General features: G+C 42.8%; 1 protein-coding gene across 1 annotated transcript in view; it reads right to left on the bottom strand.

The window, feature by feature from the left end:
* Window positions 1-2,477: 2,477 nt before the first annotated feature.
* The window catches only part of fhdc1 (FH2 domain containing 1), a gene marked incomplete at both ends in the record, with an annotated part of 32,314 nt that continues 15,484 nt past the window's right edge, over window positions 2,478-19,307 (bottom strand). Inside the window, 6 exons of the mRNA XM_084155647.1 lie at window positions 2,478-4,769; window positions 6,422-6,586; window positions 8,257-8,374; window positions 10,461-10,531; window positions 14,873-14,980; window positions 15,343-15,413. Coding sequence (XP_084011773.1) covers window positions 2,478-4,769; window positions 6,422-6,586; window positions 8,257-8,374; window positions 10,461-10,531; window positions 14,873-14,980; window positions 15,343-15,413 — 2,825 coding nt within the window. The remainder of the gene's footprint in view (window positions 4,770-6,421; window positions 6,587-8,256; window positions 8,375-10,460; window positions 10,532-14,872; window positions 14,981-15,342; window positions 15,414-19,307) is intronic.

The following is a 19,307-nucleotide window of genomic DNA, read 5'->3' as shown; positions in this document are numbered from 1 at the left end:
GTTGAAGTGAGCGCCTCAATGCATCATCTGTGAACAACGATGCTGTTCATTGTGACAATTTCAAGAAAGGAAAAAGTCTGGTTAACCATTGGCTATTGTCAACAGAATCCTTTCACCTTCACTACTTCCAAGCCTCCATATACAGTTTCCTACGTGTAAACATATTGCGAGCTCTACGTATAATCAAAAATAGTATATCTTTACACTATGTACACAGAGTGGACGGCTAATCGGCTATGCACGTGATTTGTAGTATCCAGTCTAATAGCTATTTCGGTCGGTGAAATGGAATGTAGGGAGGATTTCTACTCTTATTTACAATTCATGAGACACTACTGATGATGGGACGGCTACATCAAGCTTTAAGTTAATGCACTCTAGTTGTTGTTGTTTAAGTCAATGGCACAATGCTGTTTGAAAGGCAAGTGGTGTGATAAGCTGGCCTGGTTCCAGATATATTTGTGCTGGCTTGCCAATGACCATAGGAGTCGGCAAGACAGCACAAACTGAGCTGGGATCAGTCTAGTGAGGAGCAATTGCAGGGCTGAAGAATCAACAGTATTACTTGAATCACGACCATTTACGGTCAAGGAACACAATTACACAATGTCAAGTAGTACAAAAATCAGGAGATGACAACATTCACAGTAGAAAAGTCAAGGATTACAAAGACGATTATTGTGACAAAACGCAGAGACAAACAACACCATGTTGGGTGTTACTTCAGTCTGAAGAGCTATATCTTCAATGCTGTTCTTCATAGCATTAGCGTTGGTCTAGCTATAGCATAAAGCAGGACAAATATTTCCTTTGTGTGCACTTCTACTCCATGCTAGAATGGAGGCGTTTTATCAAGAGCATTTAGAAACATTGCTTGTTATTGATACATAAATACAAATGTCAAAACTACATGAAAATACATTGCATGACAAAGTACACCCTTGGCATGTACTGTATTCTAAGAGCTAAAGGTAAAACTTTACAGTGGAATCATACCAAAGGACTAACTGGAGTATCATAAACAGAGGATAATGGCTCAAGAACTTTCTGTACTTGCTAATAGTAACAGTTAATGTACTTGATACAGTACACAATAGGATACCCGATTCAATCAAACCCTGACAACCAGGTTTCCAAAACAAGTGAAAAACAACAACTTCATTGACATTAAATTCAAATATAGTTCAGTTTCTTAATGTCTGACTGCACATATTATTTTGTCCAAGACACTGCAGCACATCAACAATAATGTCTATTTAACTTAACCTCGGAAACCTGGATACTCGGTTGGATTGAATAGGGCCTATGGGCATTTCTTTTATGCCTTATTTTTATTACTATTTCCGCAATGTCAAGTATAACCGAGGTATAACTTCAGTGGAGCAGGAAAGGAACTCAGTGGCCAACTGCTGAGGAGTACAATGACACTGAGAGCAGGGTCGTATTCATTACTGCAAACTGAAAAATTCTGTCAGTTTTTTCAGTCCGTTTCGTTTCTAGTGAATAAGGCCCTGAATAGTTATTTTCACAATTGTCCCATCCATAGTATCTGAGAGGACACTGATTGGACCAGCTTTTTTTTGCCAATTCCAAGTGATCCCTATTGGATCAGCCTCAGACTAAATTAGTGAAGTGAAGCAATAGAAAAACAGAGCGATATTCAGTGTGGACTCCAGGCTACTGTATAGTATGGCTGTGCAAAGGAAAGTAGAGAACCACAGAAATCAAAGTCACAATCACAACAGCAGCAAGGCAGCGTCTCACAAAGCTCATACCCTGAATGAAGACACTAACACAGTCCCCAAATTGTCAAAGCTAATTAGCAGCATTCAAACATGTTCAGTAGTGGTTTTTCAGTAACACTTCATTTTACAGTCACTGTTACCAGGTAGTTACCAAGAAAGTACTTGTTAAAATGGTAATTATCTAATAATTGCATAGTAATCACACTTCAGTTTCTACGAGATTCATTGACACACGTGCCTCTATGTACCATTTGGTAATAGTAAATTACCAATAGTGTTGAATTCTTTGAGGTGAGTACCAGAAAATATCCATTGTTACTACCACATAGTTAAGTAAATACCATGTAAATACCATCTTAAAATGTGCTGTTTAAAAAAGCATGATCATTTTTCTTCTATTTTGACATGTCATTTTACAGTATTACATACAGTTTAAGACCACAATGCAGGCAAAGAAAGCTCCTATGAAAAAAGGGGGATTTTGCCATTTGTCAGATCTGTCTCTCCGTGAAGAATGCTAAAAAACAAACGGGGGCTCATGAAAAAATAATCTTATCTACAGAGTGGCTACATACAGTGCGGAGCCCTGTACAATGACTTGATATGGATGAGTTGGGATGTCTTAGAGTAGCTAATGAAAGAGGACACAAAATGTCAGTCTACAGTATGTGGGGAAAACCATAGTAAATGTCTTCCTCTCTGGCTCCAATCGAGCTCCACCATATTTGAGTTCTACTTCCAGGTGGGCTTGATGGTCCTACATGACGTACTGGATTGGACAGATTTCTCAGAGAAGCTGCTGCTCTTGCGTGAGCGCTCGTGGGTGGGCGGCGGTGGGGGGGTGTCGCTGCGCTGGGTGCTCGCCCGGCTTGACGCCCTGACTCTCTGCACCCTCTGCAGACCACCCAATTGGGCCTTCTCCTCCCCCCTGGGTGAATGCTGCCCCCCTTTGGTAGGAGGTGTGGTTGTGGTGGCAGCTGGAGGCCGAGCGGGTGCTTGACTCTGGGAGCTGCTCCGGGACAGGAGAGAGGGGCTCCTGGAGGGGGTCGCGGGGTTGGAGAGTGGGGTCGCAAGTTCCTTCTTGGTGGTCCTAGAGGAGGAGGCCACAGTGTTGCGGGCCCAGCCAGGCAGGGTGGCTGATGGGTTTTTGGAGCTGTGGGTAGGTGTCTTGGGAGCGCTAGCCTCAGAGGGTGCCCCAACCTGACCATGGGCCTGAGCCTGGGCAGCCAGGGCTCTCATGGTGGAGCGGCACATCTTCTCCTCCGGCGGTGGCTTGGGCAGGTTCCTCAGCGGCTTGGCGCTGGGCTTGCGGAAGGAGGGCTTTCGCGGGTTGAGGTCACGTTCCCAGCCAGAGAGGCCAGCGCTCCTCTGGGATTTGGTCTCCTCTGGGGGCAAGCTGGAGTGGCGGGCGGGCCTACCTGTCTTCTCGCTCCGCCCCCTGGCCGGGGTGCTCTTGTCGCGGAGCGGCTGCCTGGGTTCTGCACCCTCATGGCCCCCGGCGGATCTCTCCACCCGCCTGGCGTTGCTTCCAGTCCGGCTGAGCTTGGTGATGGGCACCACCTTCCGCATGCCCTGGTTCTCAGTGGTGGTCAACATCCTGACGCCGCGACCCACTCCGCTGTTTTTGGAAACTTTTGAAACTTTGGTCTTGGCTTGTGTTGGTTTAGGGCTATATGTCTGTACAGCTTTCTCGCCCACCTGCCTACCCTCCGCCGTGTCCCAGCTATCTGTGTCCCCCTCTTCCGTGGTGACGAACGAGCTGACGGATGGTGCATGTTCGTCTGTGGACTTTGATGCCGACAGCTCATTGGTGGAGGCGGAGAAGGAGTGATCGTTTGTGGATGTGGAATCAAAGTTGGAGTTGGAGGATAGCAAGCTGGGGTCTCGAAGGTTCCCCTGGATGTTGTTGCAGTCAGTGTTTTTTACGTCAGGGACCAATCCTTCCCTCATTAGAGGCGAGCTTTCGATCTCAGAGTAGTCAAACGCTACGGAGCAATCCGTTTCTGTGCAGTCTAAGATGTAGAACACCGGTTTCGTATTGGATACGGAGGGGTCAAGAGGGAGAGGCGTGTCGCAGGTGGTTGAGGAGACGGTGCTGCTGTCCTCCTCTTCCTCCTTCTGAAGCGAGCCCACCACAAACTGAGAGGACGTCATTTTACCTTCCCACGCCGAGGGCTCTGGCCCTATTTCCAAACTCTTTGGACAAGGAAGAGGGGTATCCAAAATGAGTGTCTTTGGAGGTTCCCTCTCCAAGTCCGCCACCACCACGTCTCCATGGTCGACAAAGTGCATGTGATTCGTGTTATTGTTCGGACTGGGGAATTCAAACGGTTGAAGTCCCAAGACTAGCGTGTGCCTCTCCACGCTGACGTTCATGTGTGCCGTGACGCTCGCTCTGGGGGTGGGCGTCTTCTGAAAGAGGTTACGGTTGTGACACGATCGAGGCAGATAGCTTCCCTCGGACACGGTCGTGTAGTTGTTATTATTGCTATACGGTTCCTCATTGGCATTAAAGCCTGTGGAAGAGTACCTGGCCAAGGGGCTGATGGGCTCCGTCTCGGCCTGGTGTGACGTGGCCAGCATCTGCCGCCCGTTCCCCAGCTCGCGGTTGTCGTCCTGGGACACAAGCCAGGGGGCGGTTCTCCGTTGGAGGGTGCGGCCGGAGCGCGGCAGGCTGTTGAACTTGTTGGCATAGTCTGCTGGCAGCACCGCGCCACTGCCGAACAGCTCCAGATAGCCGTGAAGCTCGCGGTCAGCTATGGCGGCCACGGTGTGGCGGTGGCGACGGGCGCTGGCCGAACGACCCAGGGGGCTGTGGGGGCTGGCAGGACGCTGCTGGAGGAAGTCCAGGAGGCCCTCCTTGGTGAGCATGTCCACGTCGTTCTCGCTGCTGCTGCGGCCGAATCCGCCGTTACCGGCGCCGGCGGCCTGCTGCTTGTCGGAAGTCCAGGCAAAGCGCTTCTCCTCCAGCTCTCTGAGACGTCGCTGCCTGGCCGCTTCCTTCAGCTCCCGCTCCAGGTTATCCTGACAGAGACAGAGAAAGGACAGGCTAATTTCAAAATGTGATAACATAGAGTACAGTGCTGTGAAAAAGTATTTGCCCCCTTTCAAATTTTCTCTACTTTTGCATATTTGTGATACTGAATGTTATCAGATCTTCAACCAAAACCTAATATTAGATAAAGGGAACATAAGTGAACAAATAACACAACAATTACATATTTATTTCATAAACAAAGTTATGCAACACCCAATTCCCCTGTGTGAAAAAGTAATTGCCCCCTTACACTCAATAACTGGTTGTGCCACCTTTAGCTGCAATGACTCCAACCAAATGCTTCCTGTAGTTGTTGATCAGTCTCTCACGTCGCTGTGGAGGAATTTTGGCCCACTCTTCCATGCAGAACTGCTTTAACTCAGTGATGTGTGGGTTTTGAAGGTCCTGAGGCAGCAAAGCATCCCCAAACCCTCACACCACCACCACCACCATGCTTGACCTTTGGTATGATGTTCTTACTGTGGAATGCAGTGTTTGGTTTTCGCCAGGCATTACTGGAACCATGTCGTCCAAAAAGTTATACTTTTGAATCATCTGTCCATAGAACGTTCTTCCAAGAGTCTTGATGATCATCCAGGTGCTTTTTGGCAAACTTGAGTCAACTTTTTGGACGAGATGGGTCCCATTATGCCTGGCGAAAACCAAACACTGCATTCCACAGTAAAAACATCATACCACAGTTCAAGCATGATGGTGATGGTGTGATGGTTTGGGGATGCTTTGCTGCCTCAGAACCTGGACGACTTGCCTTAATAGAAGGAACCATGAATTCTGCTCTGTATCAGAGAATTCTACAGGAGAATGTCAGACCATCCGTCTGTGAGCTGAAGCTGAAGCGCAGCTGGGTCATGCAGCAAGACAATGATCCAAAACACACAATCAAGTCTACATGAAAATTGCTAAAAAGCAACAAATTGGAAGTTTTGGAATGGTCTAGTCAAAGTCCAGACCTAATCCCAATTGAGATGTTGTGGCAGGACTTGAAACGAGCAGTTCATGCTTGAAAACCCACACGTCACTGAGTTAAAGCAGTTCTACATGGAAGAGTGGGCCAAAATTCCTCCACAGCGACGTGAGAGACTAATCAACAACTACAGGAAGCATTTGGTTGGAGTCATTGCAGCTAAAGGTGGCACAACCAGTTATTGAGTGTAAGGGGGCAATTACTTTTTCACACAGGGGAATTGGGTGTTGCATAACTTTGTTTATAAAATAAATGAAATAAATATGTAATTGTTGTGTTATTTGTTCACGTATGTTCCCTTTATCTAATATTAGGTTTTGGTTGAAGATCTGATAACATTCAGTATCACAAATATGCAAAAGTAGAGAAAATTAGAAAGGGGGCAAATACTTTTTCACAGCACTGTATATGTACAGTATATATGATTACATACACCTACATCAGTATGTCCTTTTAAAGAGTTGATGATTTTTTACTTCAGGAAATGCAATAATAATAATAATAATAATATAATAATATGCAGGTTAATGGAAGTATGTGAATTTGTATGTTGGATAGAGTATGTGAGTCGTCAGTTATATTACTTATCTGAAACTACATTGTAGAGACTTAAAATATTTGAATTGAAATACTTTAAGAAACAAAACGCCTCACCTTGACAGCCTTTTTGAACTTGAGACAGAAGTCCTGGAAGATGCGGAAACACTCGTCCAGCATGAAGGTGTCCTTGTCTTCACAGAAGAAGTCAATAAGCGCATTGCCCTCCTTCCGCAGGTCCAGCCTGCGCCTCTTCAGGTCCTGGAGGGTCCTTGTGGAGCTCTGTTGGGGATGACAGACAATGGATGACAGACACAGATGAGATATATAAGTGTACAGTGAGAGAAAAAAGTATTTGATCCCCTGCTGATTTTGTACGTTTGCCCACTGACAAAGACATGATCAGTCTATAATTTTAATGGTAGGTTTATTTGAACAGTGAGAGACAGAATAACAACAAAAAAATCCAGAAAAACGCATGTCAAAAATGTTATAAATTGATTTGCATTTTAATGAGGGAAATAAATATTTGACCCCTCTGCAAAACATGACTTAGTACTTGGTGGCAAAACACTTGTTGGCAATCACAGAGGTCAGACGTTTCTTGTAGTTGGTCACCAGGTTTGCACACATCTTAGGAGGGATTTTGTTCCACTCCTCTTTGCAGATCTTCTCCAAGTCATTAAGGTTTCGAGGCTGACGTTTGGCAACTCGAACCTTCAGCTCCCTCCACAGATTTTCTATGGGATTAAGGTCTGGAGACTGGCTAGGCCACTCCAGGACCTTAATGTGCTTCTTCTTGAGCCACTCCTTTGTTGCCTTGGCCGTGTGTTTTGGGTCATTGTCATGCTGGAATACCCATCCACGACCCATTTTCAATGCCCTGGCTGAGGGAAGGAGGTGCTCACCCAAGATTTGACGGTACATGGCCCCGTCAATCGTCCCTTTGATGCGGTGAAGTTGTCCTGTCCCCTTAGCAGAAAAACACCCCCAAAGCATAATGGAGCCCTAGGCCGAGGGAGATTGACAGTTATTTTGTGTTTCTTCCATTTGCGAATAATCGCACCAACTGTTGTCATCTTCTCACCAAGCTGCTTGGCGATGGTCTTGTAGCCCATTTCAGCCTGTGTAGGTCTACAATCTTGTCCCTGACATCCTTGGAGAGCTCTTTGGTCTTGGCCATGGTGGAGAGTTTGGAATCTGATTGATTGATTGCTTCTGTGGACAGGTGTCTTTTATACAGGTAACAAACTGAGATTAGGAGCACTCCCTTTAAGAGTGTGCTCCTAATCTCATCTCGTTACCTGTATAAAAGACACCTGCGAGCCAGAAATCTTTCTGATTGAGAGGGTGTCAAATACTTATTTCCCTCATTAAAATGCAAATCAATTTATAACATTTTTGACATGCGTTTTTCTGGATGTTTTTGTTGTTATTCTGTCTCTCACTGTTCAAATAAACCTACCATTAAAATTATAGATGGATCATTTCTTTGTCAGTGGTCAAACGTACAAAATCAGCAGGGGATCAAATACTTTTTTCCCTCACTGTATGCGTAATGATGACTGCCAGGGCCGGTGGTATTTTATAACATATAATTACCATCAAAATATACCAAAAACAGGGGGTTTGGTGATATCAGGGATGTAGGATAGTATGAACGGTAAACACTTATCAACATGCAAATTACATATTGGCCCATATTTGTTATGCTTATGGGGTGTTCTTCCAATTGAGACCATAGTGGTAAGTTATCTGATATAAATGTGTTTGTCTACTATATGTACAGACCCACCTCACATGACATTGAAGTCATGTTACAGTCACCCTAGGATCCGCTTTGGTATCACGACTGGCTAAGGATGCCTTCACTGTGAGCTGCCCTCATGCACCATAATCAGCATTCACAGAGCAGAATTCCCAAATTAAATTCTGACTGAATGTGCTCCCACCTGTAGGAAAGGATCCAGCTGCTCCAGGAGCTCCGGGTCACTCTGGACCTTCTCCTCCAGGGATCTGGTCCTGACGTAGAGAGACGAGAACTCCAACTCTATGTTTTCCACTGATATTCTGCGGGGATATGCAAATCATTCAAAGGCTGTTAAAATACATTGTGTGGCGCAGTTGGTACAGCACGGCGCTCGCAACGTCAGGGTTGTGTGTTCGATTCCCGCTGGGGCCACCCATAAAATGTATGCACACACAACTGTATGTCAATTTGGATAAAAGTGTCTTTTAAATGGCATATATTATAATAAATGTGAATAGTTTAAGATTATAAAACCTTGTGGACTGCTGTAGCAGATGGCTATGTTAGCATCATAAAATGTGACTTCGCCTTCGTGAGACTTGAAGTACTGCTGACCCTGAAATGCCTTGGCTTGTATCGGTCAATGGTGCTTCAGAAATTGTGGCAGAAATGGACCATGTTACACTGTATGGCACCCATCTATATTTGACCATTGAATTCAAAGACCTATCTACAGTGCATTCGATAAAGGTGAAGGCAGGACAGTTAGAGAGGCTGAAAGGAAGAACGATGTGTTAGCATATCCACAGCGGAGCATTATCTGTTGGCACACCAGGAGAGAGGGAGAGCTGAAATGTAGCATGTAGAGATGACCTTGTGAAAGAGCTTGACAGCCACAGGGAAGATAATGCATCCTAAACAGTGCAGTATACTGTCAGAGCCATAGGGAGCTTCAATTAATTTCAAATTCAATTCAAGGCGTTAGTAGGGATCTGTGATTTAATTCAGTGCTGCTGTTATTCTAGCCAATTATCAACCTCTTCATTTGATAGCATTTAAACTATGAGTATGTATTGTACCATATCTATTTTCTATGGCATTAAACTTGCAGTCTGCGATTCATAAAACAACAATTGTTCACCTCGCCACTTGGTAAACAGCTGAGGTATGGGGCTGAAGAAATGTAACCAGACTTAAAGCTGCAGTCTTATTAAAGCAGCAGTATGCAGTTCAGAGAACAACAAACAGGACACCGCACCACTTGTTTAGGTAAACAGCTAAGGGATGGGGGTGGGGCTGCAGAAATGTTAACAGACTGCAGCTTTAAGACCAAATCATCATCCAATAGTAGTCATATAAAGGGAACATATACAGATAGAGCTAATGGAGGGAAATAATCGCGCTAATGCTCTCTAAGAGCAGTGGCTGAAGCAAGAACCTATAGCCTACACATACCATTCCAGGAACTGAGTTAGTGATCTTGATTGTGAAAAGAGCCCAATAAAAGTCCTTTACAGTATAGGGCATCCGTAGATAACGGGTGTGAAATTGACTGGGAGTCTTCTAGGTGAACTAGTTGTAAGAGTCCTGTCAAAGGAAAGCAGTGCAAATGCTGCGTTCTTGACATGTCAGAGTGTTTGGAAATAAAACGTGCAAACTCTGAGCACTAAGTTGTTGTAATGAATACTCAGGGAGAAAAAGGTGTAGATTCTCGCGCAGGGCACGGCAAGTGTTTATTTCGCCTTCGCAGAAGGCAGGAATCGTGGTCACAGGCAGGCAATGGTCATACACAGGTAGGCAAACAGGCAGGAGAATCAAAAACTAGGACTGAAGGCTATAACTGGTTATCACAAACGAGCTAGGAAAAGGCTTAGTAGAGTCAAAACGAACAATACCTCACAAGGCACAAACAGAATGAACTGAACTAAATTAGGAGCTGATGAGACCAGGTGAGTAACTAACACAGGTGAAATCAATGAACAAAAATGAAAGACAGGGCTACATTCAAGAACACAAAGAAACAGGGCTACGTGGAAGAACACAAGGTTGACTAAGAAAATAAATACAGTACCTTACAGTTGTATGTATTCACGTGCTTTGAAGTCGTTATAAATGCCAATTGGCTAACGGCTAACTAGGTACATCAACCATAAACTACAGTTATTATGCTCACAAACAAATTACAGTGTTCAAAAACAGTATAAATAGATTGTTGTTGCATTTAACTGCTGAACACTTCCTCAATAGGTGACGTCAGAGTTCAGCATGTCAAAGAAGTTGCGGCACATAGTTGACAACAGAGTGTACTACTTTACGGAAATTATGAGTTGGAGGGCTGTTCAAATTGCTTTTTCCAGTTTGCAAGTTTCCGACATCTTGAAGACCGCATAATGAAGGACTATTTACCTGGAAGCGCTCTGGATGTCCTGAAGTTTCTCAGGGAACTTCAGCAGCTTCTCGTCCTTCTTCTGTGCCTCCTGAGTAGATAGGAAAGGAATGATAATTTACCTAGTATAATGCTTTATTACGTGTTATGTACACCCATAACCCCCTTGTAATTTCCAATCTGTTTAATAATGCTCGAAAATAAATTAGGATGATGGAATTCAACTCCTTAAAAAAGAAAAACACAAACATCTGCCCTCCTTCCTGCAATATTCAACATTTCTCTCATTTAGCCTCTGTTTACTCAAACATCGACGTCATGGAATATTTACGAGTGACAACTTCTCTGCCGTCGAAAGGGCATCTGTGGAAAGCCTCTCCTTATTCTGTGTCAAAAAAGACATTCACTCATCTCAAATTCTAACAAATTCCACGTCATTTAAACGTGGAAATGTTGGTAATATTTGGTTGACTCAAGTGAAGTTTAGTCTAGTGCTGTAGGTTGGTTATCTTTGAATATAGCAGGTAATCATAAAGTCATTACTTAATGTTTTGAGTTTATATTCCAATTCTGGGGTCAATTTGACTAATGGTTTATGTTAATATTTGTGTTTATTGGTATATTGTGGTCATCTTTGAATTCTGGTACTTTTTTAATCCCAGTTGGTACACGCCACATTAACATAAAACAAATACTTCAATAGACTCACAGCTGTAATACGCTGACTGCGCAAGAGACAGGACCCAAATAAAATAGCCACTTTTCACTAAGTTCAGACTACATAACAGGGCAACTATATGTGATTATACAGATATAAAATCACAATAATTAGCCTGCATAATTTAAATCTAACAGTCATTTGCATGAGACAAAGTATCCCTATGGTGCCAATGACATCTATAATGCCACCAACTGGTCTGGTGCAGCAATCTAAGGTTGCAGTGACTTTATATTCATATAACTAGTAAGGATATTCACATAAGGTTTACATACCACATTTCATAGTCCCATGTCCATCAGTTCAGTTCTTATAGCCCTGGTGTGATATGGGGAAATCTAGTGATGTAGCTTGGCCGACTTTGAATGCAGCAACTAATCATTCTCAAATTCATTTGAGGCTAATTCATTGAGTCTATATACCAAATCTCGAGTCAATCTGACTTAAAAAATCATTGCTGCATTCAAATATGGCTGCACTATACCTAAGCACATAAGATAATGCTAAAAATACTTTTGAAAATACCATTTTTCAAAAGTATTTGTAGCATTAGCATTTGTGCTAACATGCATTTATAGGTACAGTGAGGCCATATTTGAATGCAGCAACAATTTTTCTCAAAACCATTAAAGACTGATGTAATGAGTCTAAATACAAAATCCGACGTATGGTTCATAAGGATAACATGAATGCAGATGATTTTGAGCATTAGCGTTACACATGCAAAGAATGAGTTGTTAATAGTTTCCTTGTTTTGTGAAATATCAATACCAAATTCAGCGTGGTTCGTTTTAGGGATGGCCATGATAGCGATGCCAAGTTTCAAGTTGATAGTATGAAAAAAAAGAAAAAAAGGCACTCTGGATAAGAGCGTCTGCTAAATGACTAAAATGTAAAATAGGCCACTATGGAGTCGATTTACATTGGTTTAAATGGACAAGGAAAATCTGATTTTTGATTTATCAATAACTTAGCCATCTTTTGGCCAATCCCTTAGCTTTTCAACTAAGTTAAAGGCATGTACCATAGGCCTACATTCCACATTTGGTGTGGCCATCTTTGAATGCAGTCCAAAAACCACATTTGGAGTGAATCTGACTTTTAGTCCTGAGAAGATTCTTTATGATTATTTTAAGCATTAGCGTAACATAGTCAAAAAAGTGAATTGTTAATAGTTTCCTTATGTTTTTAGGATATCAATGCCAAACTTAACATGGTTCATCATGGTAATGTCTCTGATGAACCTAAACAGTTTCAAGTTGATAGGCAATTGTGGCGTGGATTTACAAAGGATTTAAATGTACATGTAAAATTTGATTTGTCAATAGCTCAGCCATTCTTTTTGAAGTTACTCATGGCCTCTAGTTTCTCTGTGCTTCACTGTGACCCTTAATGACAGGATTGTAGTTAAGATTACATTAAAAGTACATAGTGCAAGTAATCAATGCTGTTCAAAATTCAGCACAGATTATTATAGCAATTATGAAGATTCCCACAGACCTGCGACCTTTGCAAGCTATCTTGAACATGCACGCTTTCTATGATTACATAAGAAGACCTTTATAGTTATAGTAACCTCAAAAAGTGGCTCTGGATGTGTTACTCATTTTATGGTTGAATAAATACTGTTACATTAGTTTGTAAGATAGCCTAACTTTAGGCTATTAACTGTATTATAAAAGTTATATTTGTAATACAAATATCAACATTTAAAGGAGATGCTTGGATAGTTTCATCTTAGCCACTGGCTTAATTCTATTCTTTAACTTATATTTTTTGTTTAGTTGGAGAAGTGAATCCAACATACCATTTGTTAACTTCTGGACAAGTTAATAGGCTAAAGTGCATTGTAAAAGTGATATTGAATTGTGTTTAGTTGTCCACGCAACCAAATATCAACATTTGAAGGAAATGTATATTTTGTACCACTGACTTAGTCTGACTTTAATTCCAGTTTGTCTACAAATTAATAATTCATATGTTGAAATAACCGTCTCCAACTCAATCAAAAATCTAAGTTAAAGATCAAAAAACAAAATCAAACTTTATTTAAAGTGCATTTATTGTTTGTTTTGATTTGATTTAGTGCTATTCTTTAAGTTCAACGTTTGGTTGAAATGGAGACGTGAATCCAACATATCAAGTATTAATTTGTAGACAATGTGGATTTAAAGCCAGACTAAGTCAGTGCACAGATGGAACTATCAAAGCAGAAAATACATCCGGTGATATTTGGTTGCGTTGACAACCAAACACAATTCAATATCCAGTTTGTCTACAAATTAATCATTTATATGTTGGATTCATGTCTCCAACTCAAGTTAAAGAATAGGACTAAATCAAATCAAACTATAAACCCTAAATAAAGTTTGATTTGATTTAGTCCTATTCTTTTACATATATTTTTGGTTGAGATAGAGACGTAAGTCCAACATATTAATTATGAACTTTAAGATTACATTTAAAAAGACAAAGCTTGAAATCCTACGCCCATATGCATTGTCTATTTTTAGTTGAACCCTGGGTTGACTTGAAACAATAGCTGTTGATAACTTTGTAAATGCTATAATAATAATAATAATAATAATAATAATAATAATAATAATAAAGGCCTAATATAAATAGTATAATTGATGATATATGACTTATAAAGTATGGTTACATTTGTACTGTTAAACCTACCCCTTGAAATTACTTTGACAACAACAGTGAATCTATTTAGTTATTAAGAGATCTCTCAATAATTGTTCTCACGATAATACATTGGTAGTAGTCAGGGACAAATATTAAAGCTAAGCAGGGCTGGGCTTAGTTAAAATCCTGGATCCTGGAGACCAAATGGATAGCTGTAGATAGATACATTCTCCAGTAGGAGGTGCTACCCAGCTTACAGTTTCTTTCTGATAGTGGATATAACGTTGAAGATCTGATGTTGTTTCAAACGTACAAATTCATCAAGGTTGAATTTTACACAAGGTATGTCTATGTTGAAAATTGTTTACCATGATGACATAATCCTGTGGTTGAAATGTTACCCTCAAAACAACAGTTGATTACTTTTTGCAAATCCAATGTATTTTCCACCTAAATTCCATGTCACAATACGTTGACAAATTACGTTGAAACAATGTTGATTCAACCAGTTTGTGCCCAGTGGGGAGTGTCTGTACTCTGGTCGAATGCCAAAAGGATCCACAGGTCAGCACACTGACTCATACTCCCAAACGGTGACATTTCATTTTAAAGTGAGCATGACCAGAAGAATCCTGAGGATATTCCTGCACACTGCTTTCTTTACAAAGTGATTCTCCACTAATCTGTCTCTCTGTGTCTCCTACAGTGTGTATATGTTTTCTCCTGTGTGTGTTGTGTGTGTGTGTGCATGTCTGTTTGTCTCCTCCATTGTGTGTGTCTCCTCTAGCGTGTCTGTCTCCTCCAGTGTGTGTGTGTCACAGGAGGCTGCTGAGGGGAGGACGGCTTTAATAATGGCTGGAATGGAGTGAATGTAATGGTATTAAACACATGGAAACCATGTTTATCATGTGTTTGATGAGTTCGATACCGTTTCATTTATTCCGTTCCAGCCATTACTATGAGCCCGTCCTACCCAATTAAGGTGCCACCAACCTCCTGTGGTGTGTGTGCATGTCTGTGTGTCTCCTCCAGTGTGTGTCTCCTTTAGTGTCTCCTCCCATCTCTCTCTGTCAGACTCACCAAAGCCACAAAATGCAGCAGGTTCATGCCCGGTTTGTTGGCCTTGGTGTCGGCCAGTGAGAGGAGCGATGACAGCTTGAAGCCCACGGCGTTGCCCGCGTAGCCACCCTGTGGGACGGGGAGGAGGATAACCGAGCAGTGTCATAGTGGTGCCATAAAAGCCATTATCCCACCCTAGCCATCGTTATTTCAGACAGATAAGGAGAGAGGGAGAGAGGAGAGATGCGGGGGAAATAACGAGACAGATGTCACAGATTGATGGAGAGAGAGAGAGAGAGACCGAGTGAGTGAGTGAGTGAGTGAGAGGGTGAGTGAGTGAGTGAGTGAGTGAGTGAGTGAGTGAGTGAGTGAGTGAGTGAGTGAGTGAGTGAGTGAGGAGAGAGAGAAAGAGAGGAAGAGAGAGAGAGGATAGCTAAATAGAAAGGGAGGGGGGGAGAGGAAACTGAGAGATAATGGTATCGTTAACTTACAGCGTTCATGATGTTTCCAGCCTGCAGGACCAGGTGGAGGATGGCGTGTAGTTCCTCACAGGTCATCAGCTCTACAGAGAGAGAGGAGAGAGGGGTCAATACAAACCCATAGCAAGCAGAGCATTCAGCAGCAACCTCCATCAGACCTGGGTTTCAAATACTTCAAAAATCGATTCAAATACTTTATCTGTGTTTGTTGAGCTTGCCTGGCTTAATAAACCAATAGAAAAGTCCCAAAACTGCAAACCCCGTCCATTTGGCACTCCAGGCAGACTCAAGCAAACACTAAATGTTTTTCAACCCAGGTCTGATAAGGAGTAATGTCGGCCCCCACCAAGAGTCTGGTTTCACTAGTAATCACAATCAACAATTAGCTTGTCTGTGACTTGCACTTTGTTTAAATAGCGAATGGACAACAGCATAACAAAATGCATCATATCTATACATGCACATCCTAGATCGAAAGCTATTCATGATGAGATGGAGTAAATACAAAAAACACCCACAAAATAATGACGGCTCATACCAACTTATCCAACATTGCAGCAATGTGCAGAGCTGCGGTCGAGTGGATAATACTCCCGGCACGTGCCACATAAGGCTCTGCACTGGAGATCAGGGTTCAATCCCTTCCTCCTGTGTCTCCCTTCTCACTGTCTTCCATCCATCTACACCTGTCTAATAAAGCATCCCCAAAAAAACGTGCAGCTATAACCTCTTTTATGAAACATAACGCCGCCCAGAGGCCTAATGTTAATGAAACGATTCTTCATGTTGGCCAAGTGCCCTGCCGAACTGACATCTCAATTCAGCACTGCTGAGAAGAGGTCGTGGTGCATGGGCTTTCTGAGAGGAAAGCCAATAAAGCGTGGCTGAGGGGTGAGAAGCTGTGACTCAGCTAAAATGACATTGAGCCGCGTTTGGCTTAGAGCAGGGGGGTCAAATATGTTCCACCATTTATTGGACGCTTTGTAAAGCCCCAAATTCGCTGAGAGATGAAACTCTGTGTCAGGCCGTTTTGCGAATCATTCAAAAACCCTGCATCATGCCCTAAAAGGCCTCACAATGCAGATTTTACAGCAGCCTGCACTCTCAAGACATGTTTAGCTTACTAAATGTATCAGGGCAATTAATTTGCTAAATTGGTGCTGCTCTTTAGGCACCGCCAAGCTCATTTGAATATATTAGCTACAGTAGCTGCATACCAACAAATCATGCATAGGCCCACTGTACTGCAATAAATGTCAACGCCGTTCATATTTCAGAGCCCAAATGACAAAAACAAGTTGACTGTGGATCATATCATAAACAGATCACCAACCATTTTGAATCCCACCGTACCTTCTCCGCTATGCAATCCGGTTTCCGAGCTGGTCATGGGTGCACCTCAGCCACGCTCAAGGTCCTAAACGATATTATAACCGCGATCGATAATAGACAGTACTGTGCAGCCGTCTTCATCGACCTGGCCAAGGCTTTCGACTCTGTCAACCACCGCATTCTTATTGGCAGACTAAATAGCCTTGGTTTCTCAAATGACTGCCTCGCCTGGTTCACCAACTACTTCTCAGATAGAGTTCAGTGTGTCAAATCGGAGGGCCTGTTGTCTGGACCTATGGCAGTCTCTGGGGGTGCCACAGGGTTCAATTCTCGGGCCGACTCTTTTCTCTGTGTATATCAATGATGTCGCTCTTGCTGCTGGTGACTCTCAGATCCACCTCTACGCAGACGACACCATTTTGTATACATCTGGCCCTTCATTGGACACTGTGTTAACAAACCTCCAAACAAGCTTCAATGCCATACAACACTCCTTCAGTAGCCTCCAACTGCACTTAATCACTAGTAAAACTAAATGCATGCTCTTCAATTGAACGCTGCTGGCACCCGCCCACCCGACTAGAATCACTACTCTCGACGGGTCTGACCTAGAGTATGTGGACAACTACAAATACCTAGGTGTCTGGTTAGACTGTAAACTCTCCTTCCAGACTCACATTAAGCATTTCCAATCCAAAGATAAATCTATAATCGGCTTCCTATTTCGCAACAAAGCCTCCTTCACTCATGCTGCCAAACATGCCCTCGTAAAACTGACTATCCTACCGATCCTTGACTTCGGCGATGTCATTTACAAAATAGCCTCCAACACTCTACTCAGCAAATTGGATGTAGTCTATCACAGTGCCATCCGTTTTGTCACCAAAGCCCCATATATTACCCACCACTGTGACCTGTACACTCTTGTTGGCTGGTCCTCACTACATATTCGTCGCCAAACCCACTGGCTCCAGGCCATCTATAAATCACTGCTAGGCAAATCCCCGCCTTATCTTAGCTCATTGGTCACCATAGCAACACCCACCCGTAGTATGCGCTCCAGCAGGTATATCTCACTGGTCATCCCCAAAGCCAACACCTCCTTTGGCCGCCATTCCTTCCAGTTCTCTGCTGCCAATGACTGGAATGGCTGGAGACTCTTATCTCCCTCACTAACTTTAAGCATCAGTTGTCAGAGCACCTTACCGATCACTGCACCTGTACACAGCCCATCTGAAATTAGCCCACCCAACTACCTCATCCCCATATTGTTATTTATTTTGCTCATTTGCACCCCAGCATCTCTATTTGCACATAATCTCTTGCACATCTATCATTCCAGTGTTAATACTAATTGTAATTATTTTGCACTATGGCCTATTTATTGCCTTACCTCCATAACTTGCTACATTTGCACACACTGTATATATATTTTCTGTTGTATTTTTGACTTTATGTTTTGTTTTACCCCATATGTAACTCTGTGTTGTTGTTTTTATCGCACTGCTTTGCTTTATCTTGGCCAGGTCGCAGTTGTAAATGAGAACTTGTTCTCAACTGGCTTAACTGGTTAAATAAAGGTGAAATAAATAAATAAAAAATATGGTTGTTTCAGACGCAGTGCTTAATGGGCATCCTACAGCATAATAACAATGACATACCGCGGCCATCCGCTGTTTTCAACTGTTTGTCAGCACGGTCTGTTTTGTCCTTTGCAATCATTAACCATTAACCAAATGGTTAACCAAATTAGGTCTATTGTCCATTCCCCCCGAAAAAATCTCTAGGTGCATTAATCCGTCTCTATATATCTGTATAAACAGTATGTACAGTGGGGAGAACAAGTATTTGATACACTGCCAATTATGCAGGTTTTCCTACTTACAAAGCATGTAGAGGTCTGTAATTTTTATCATAGGTACACTTCAACTGTGAGAGACGGAATCTAAAACAAAAATCAAGAAAATCACATTTGATCACCTGCCAACCAGTAAGAATTCCGGCTCTCACAGACCTGTTAGTTTTTCTTTAAGAAGCCCTCCTGTTCTCCACTCATTACCTGTATTAACTGCACCTGTTTGAACTCGTTACCTGTATAAAAGACACCTGTCCACACAATCAAACAGACTCCAACCTCTCCACAATGGCCAAGACCAGAGAGCTGTGTAAGGACATCAGGGATACAATTGTAGACCTGCACAAGGCTGGGATGGGCTACAGGACAATAGGCAAGCAGCTTGGTGAGAAGGCAACAACTGTTGGCGCAATTATTAGAAAATGGAAGAAGTTCAAGATGACGGTCAATCACCCTCGGTCTGGGGCTCCATGCAAGATCTCACCTCGTGGGGCATCAATGATCATGAGGAAGGTGAGGGATCAGCCCAGAACTACATGGCAGGACCTGGTCAATGACCTGAAGAGAGCTGGGACCACAGTCTCAAAGAAAACCATTAGTAACACACTACGCCGTCATGGATTAAAATCCTGCAGTGCACGCAAGGTCCCCCTGCTCAAGCCAGCGCATGTCCAGGCCCGTCTGAAGTTTGCCAATGACCATCTGGATGATCCAGAGGAGGAATGGGAGTAGGTCATGTGGTCTGATGAGACAAAAATATAGCTTTTTGGTCTAAACTCCACTCGCCGTG

The sequence above is a fragment of the Coregonus lavaretus genome (assembly GCF_964263955.1).
Source record: "Coregonus lavaretus genome assembly, chromosome: 38".
Classification (NCBI taxonomy): domain Eukaryota; kingdom Metazoa; phylum Chordata; class Actinopteri; order Salmoniformes; family Salmonidae; genus Coregonus; species Coregonus lavaretus.
This window is presented reverse-complemented; position numbering and strand designations above follow the sequence as displayed.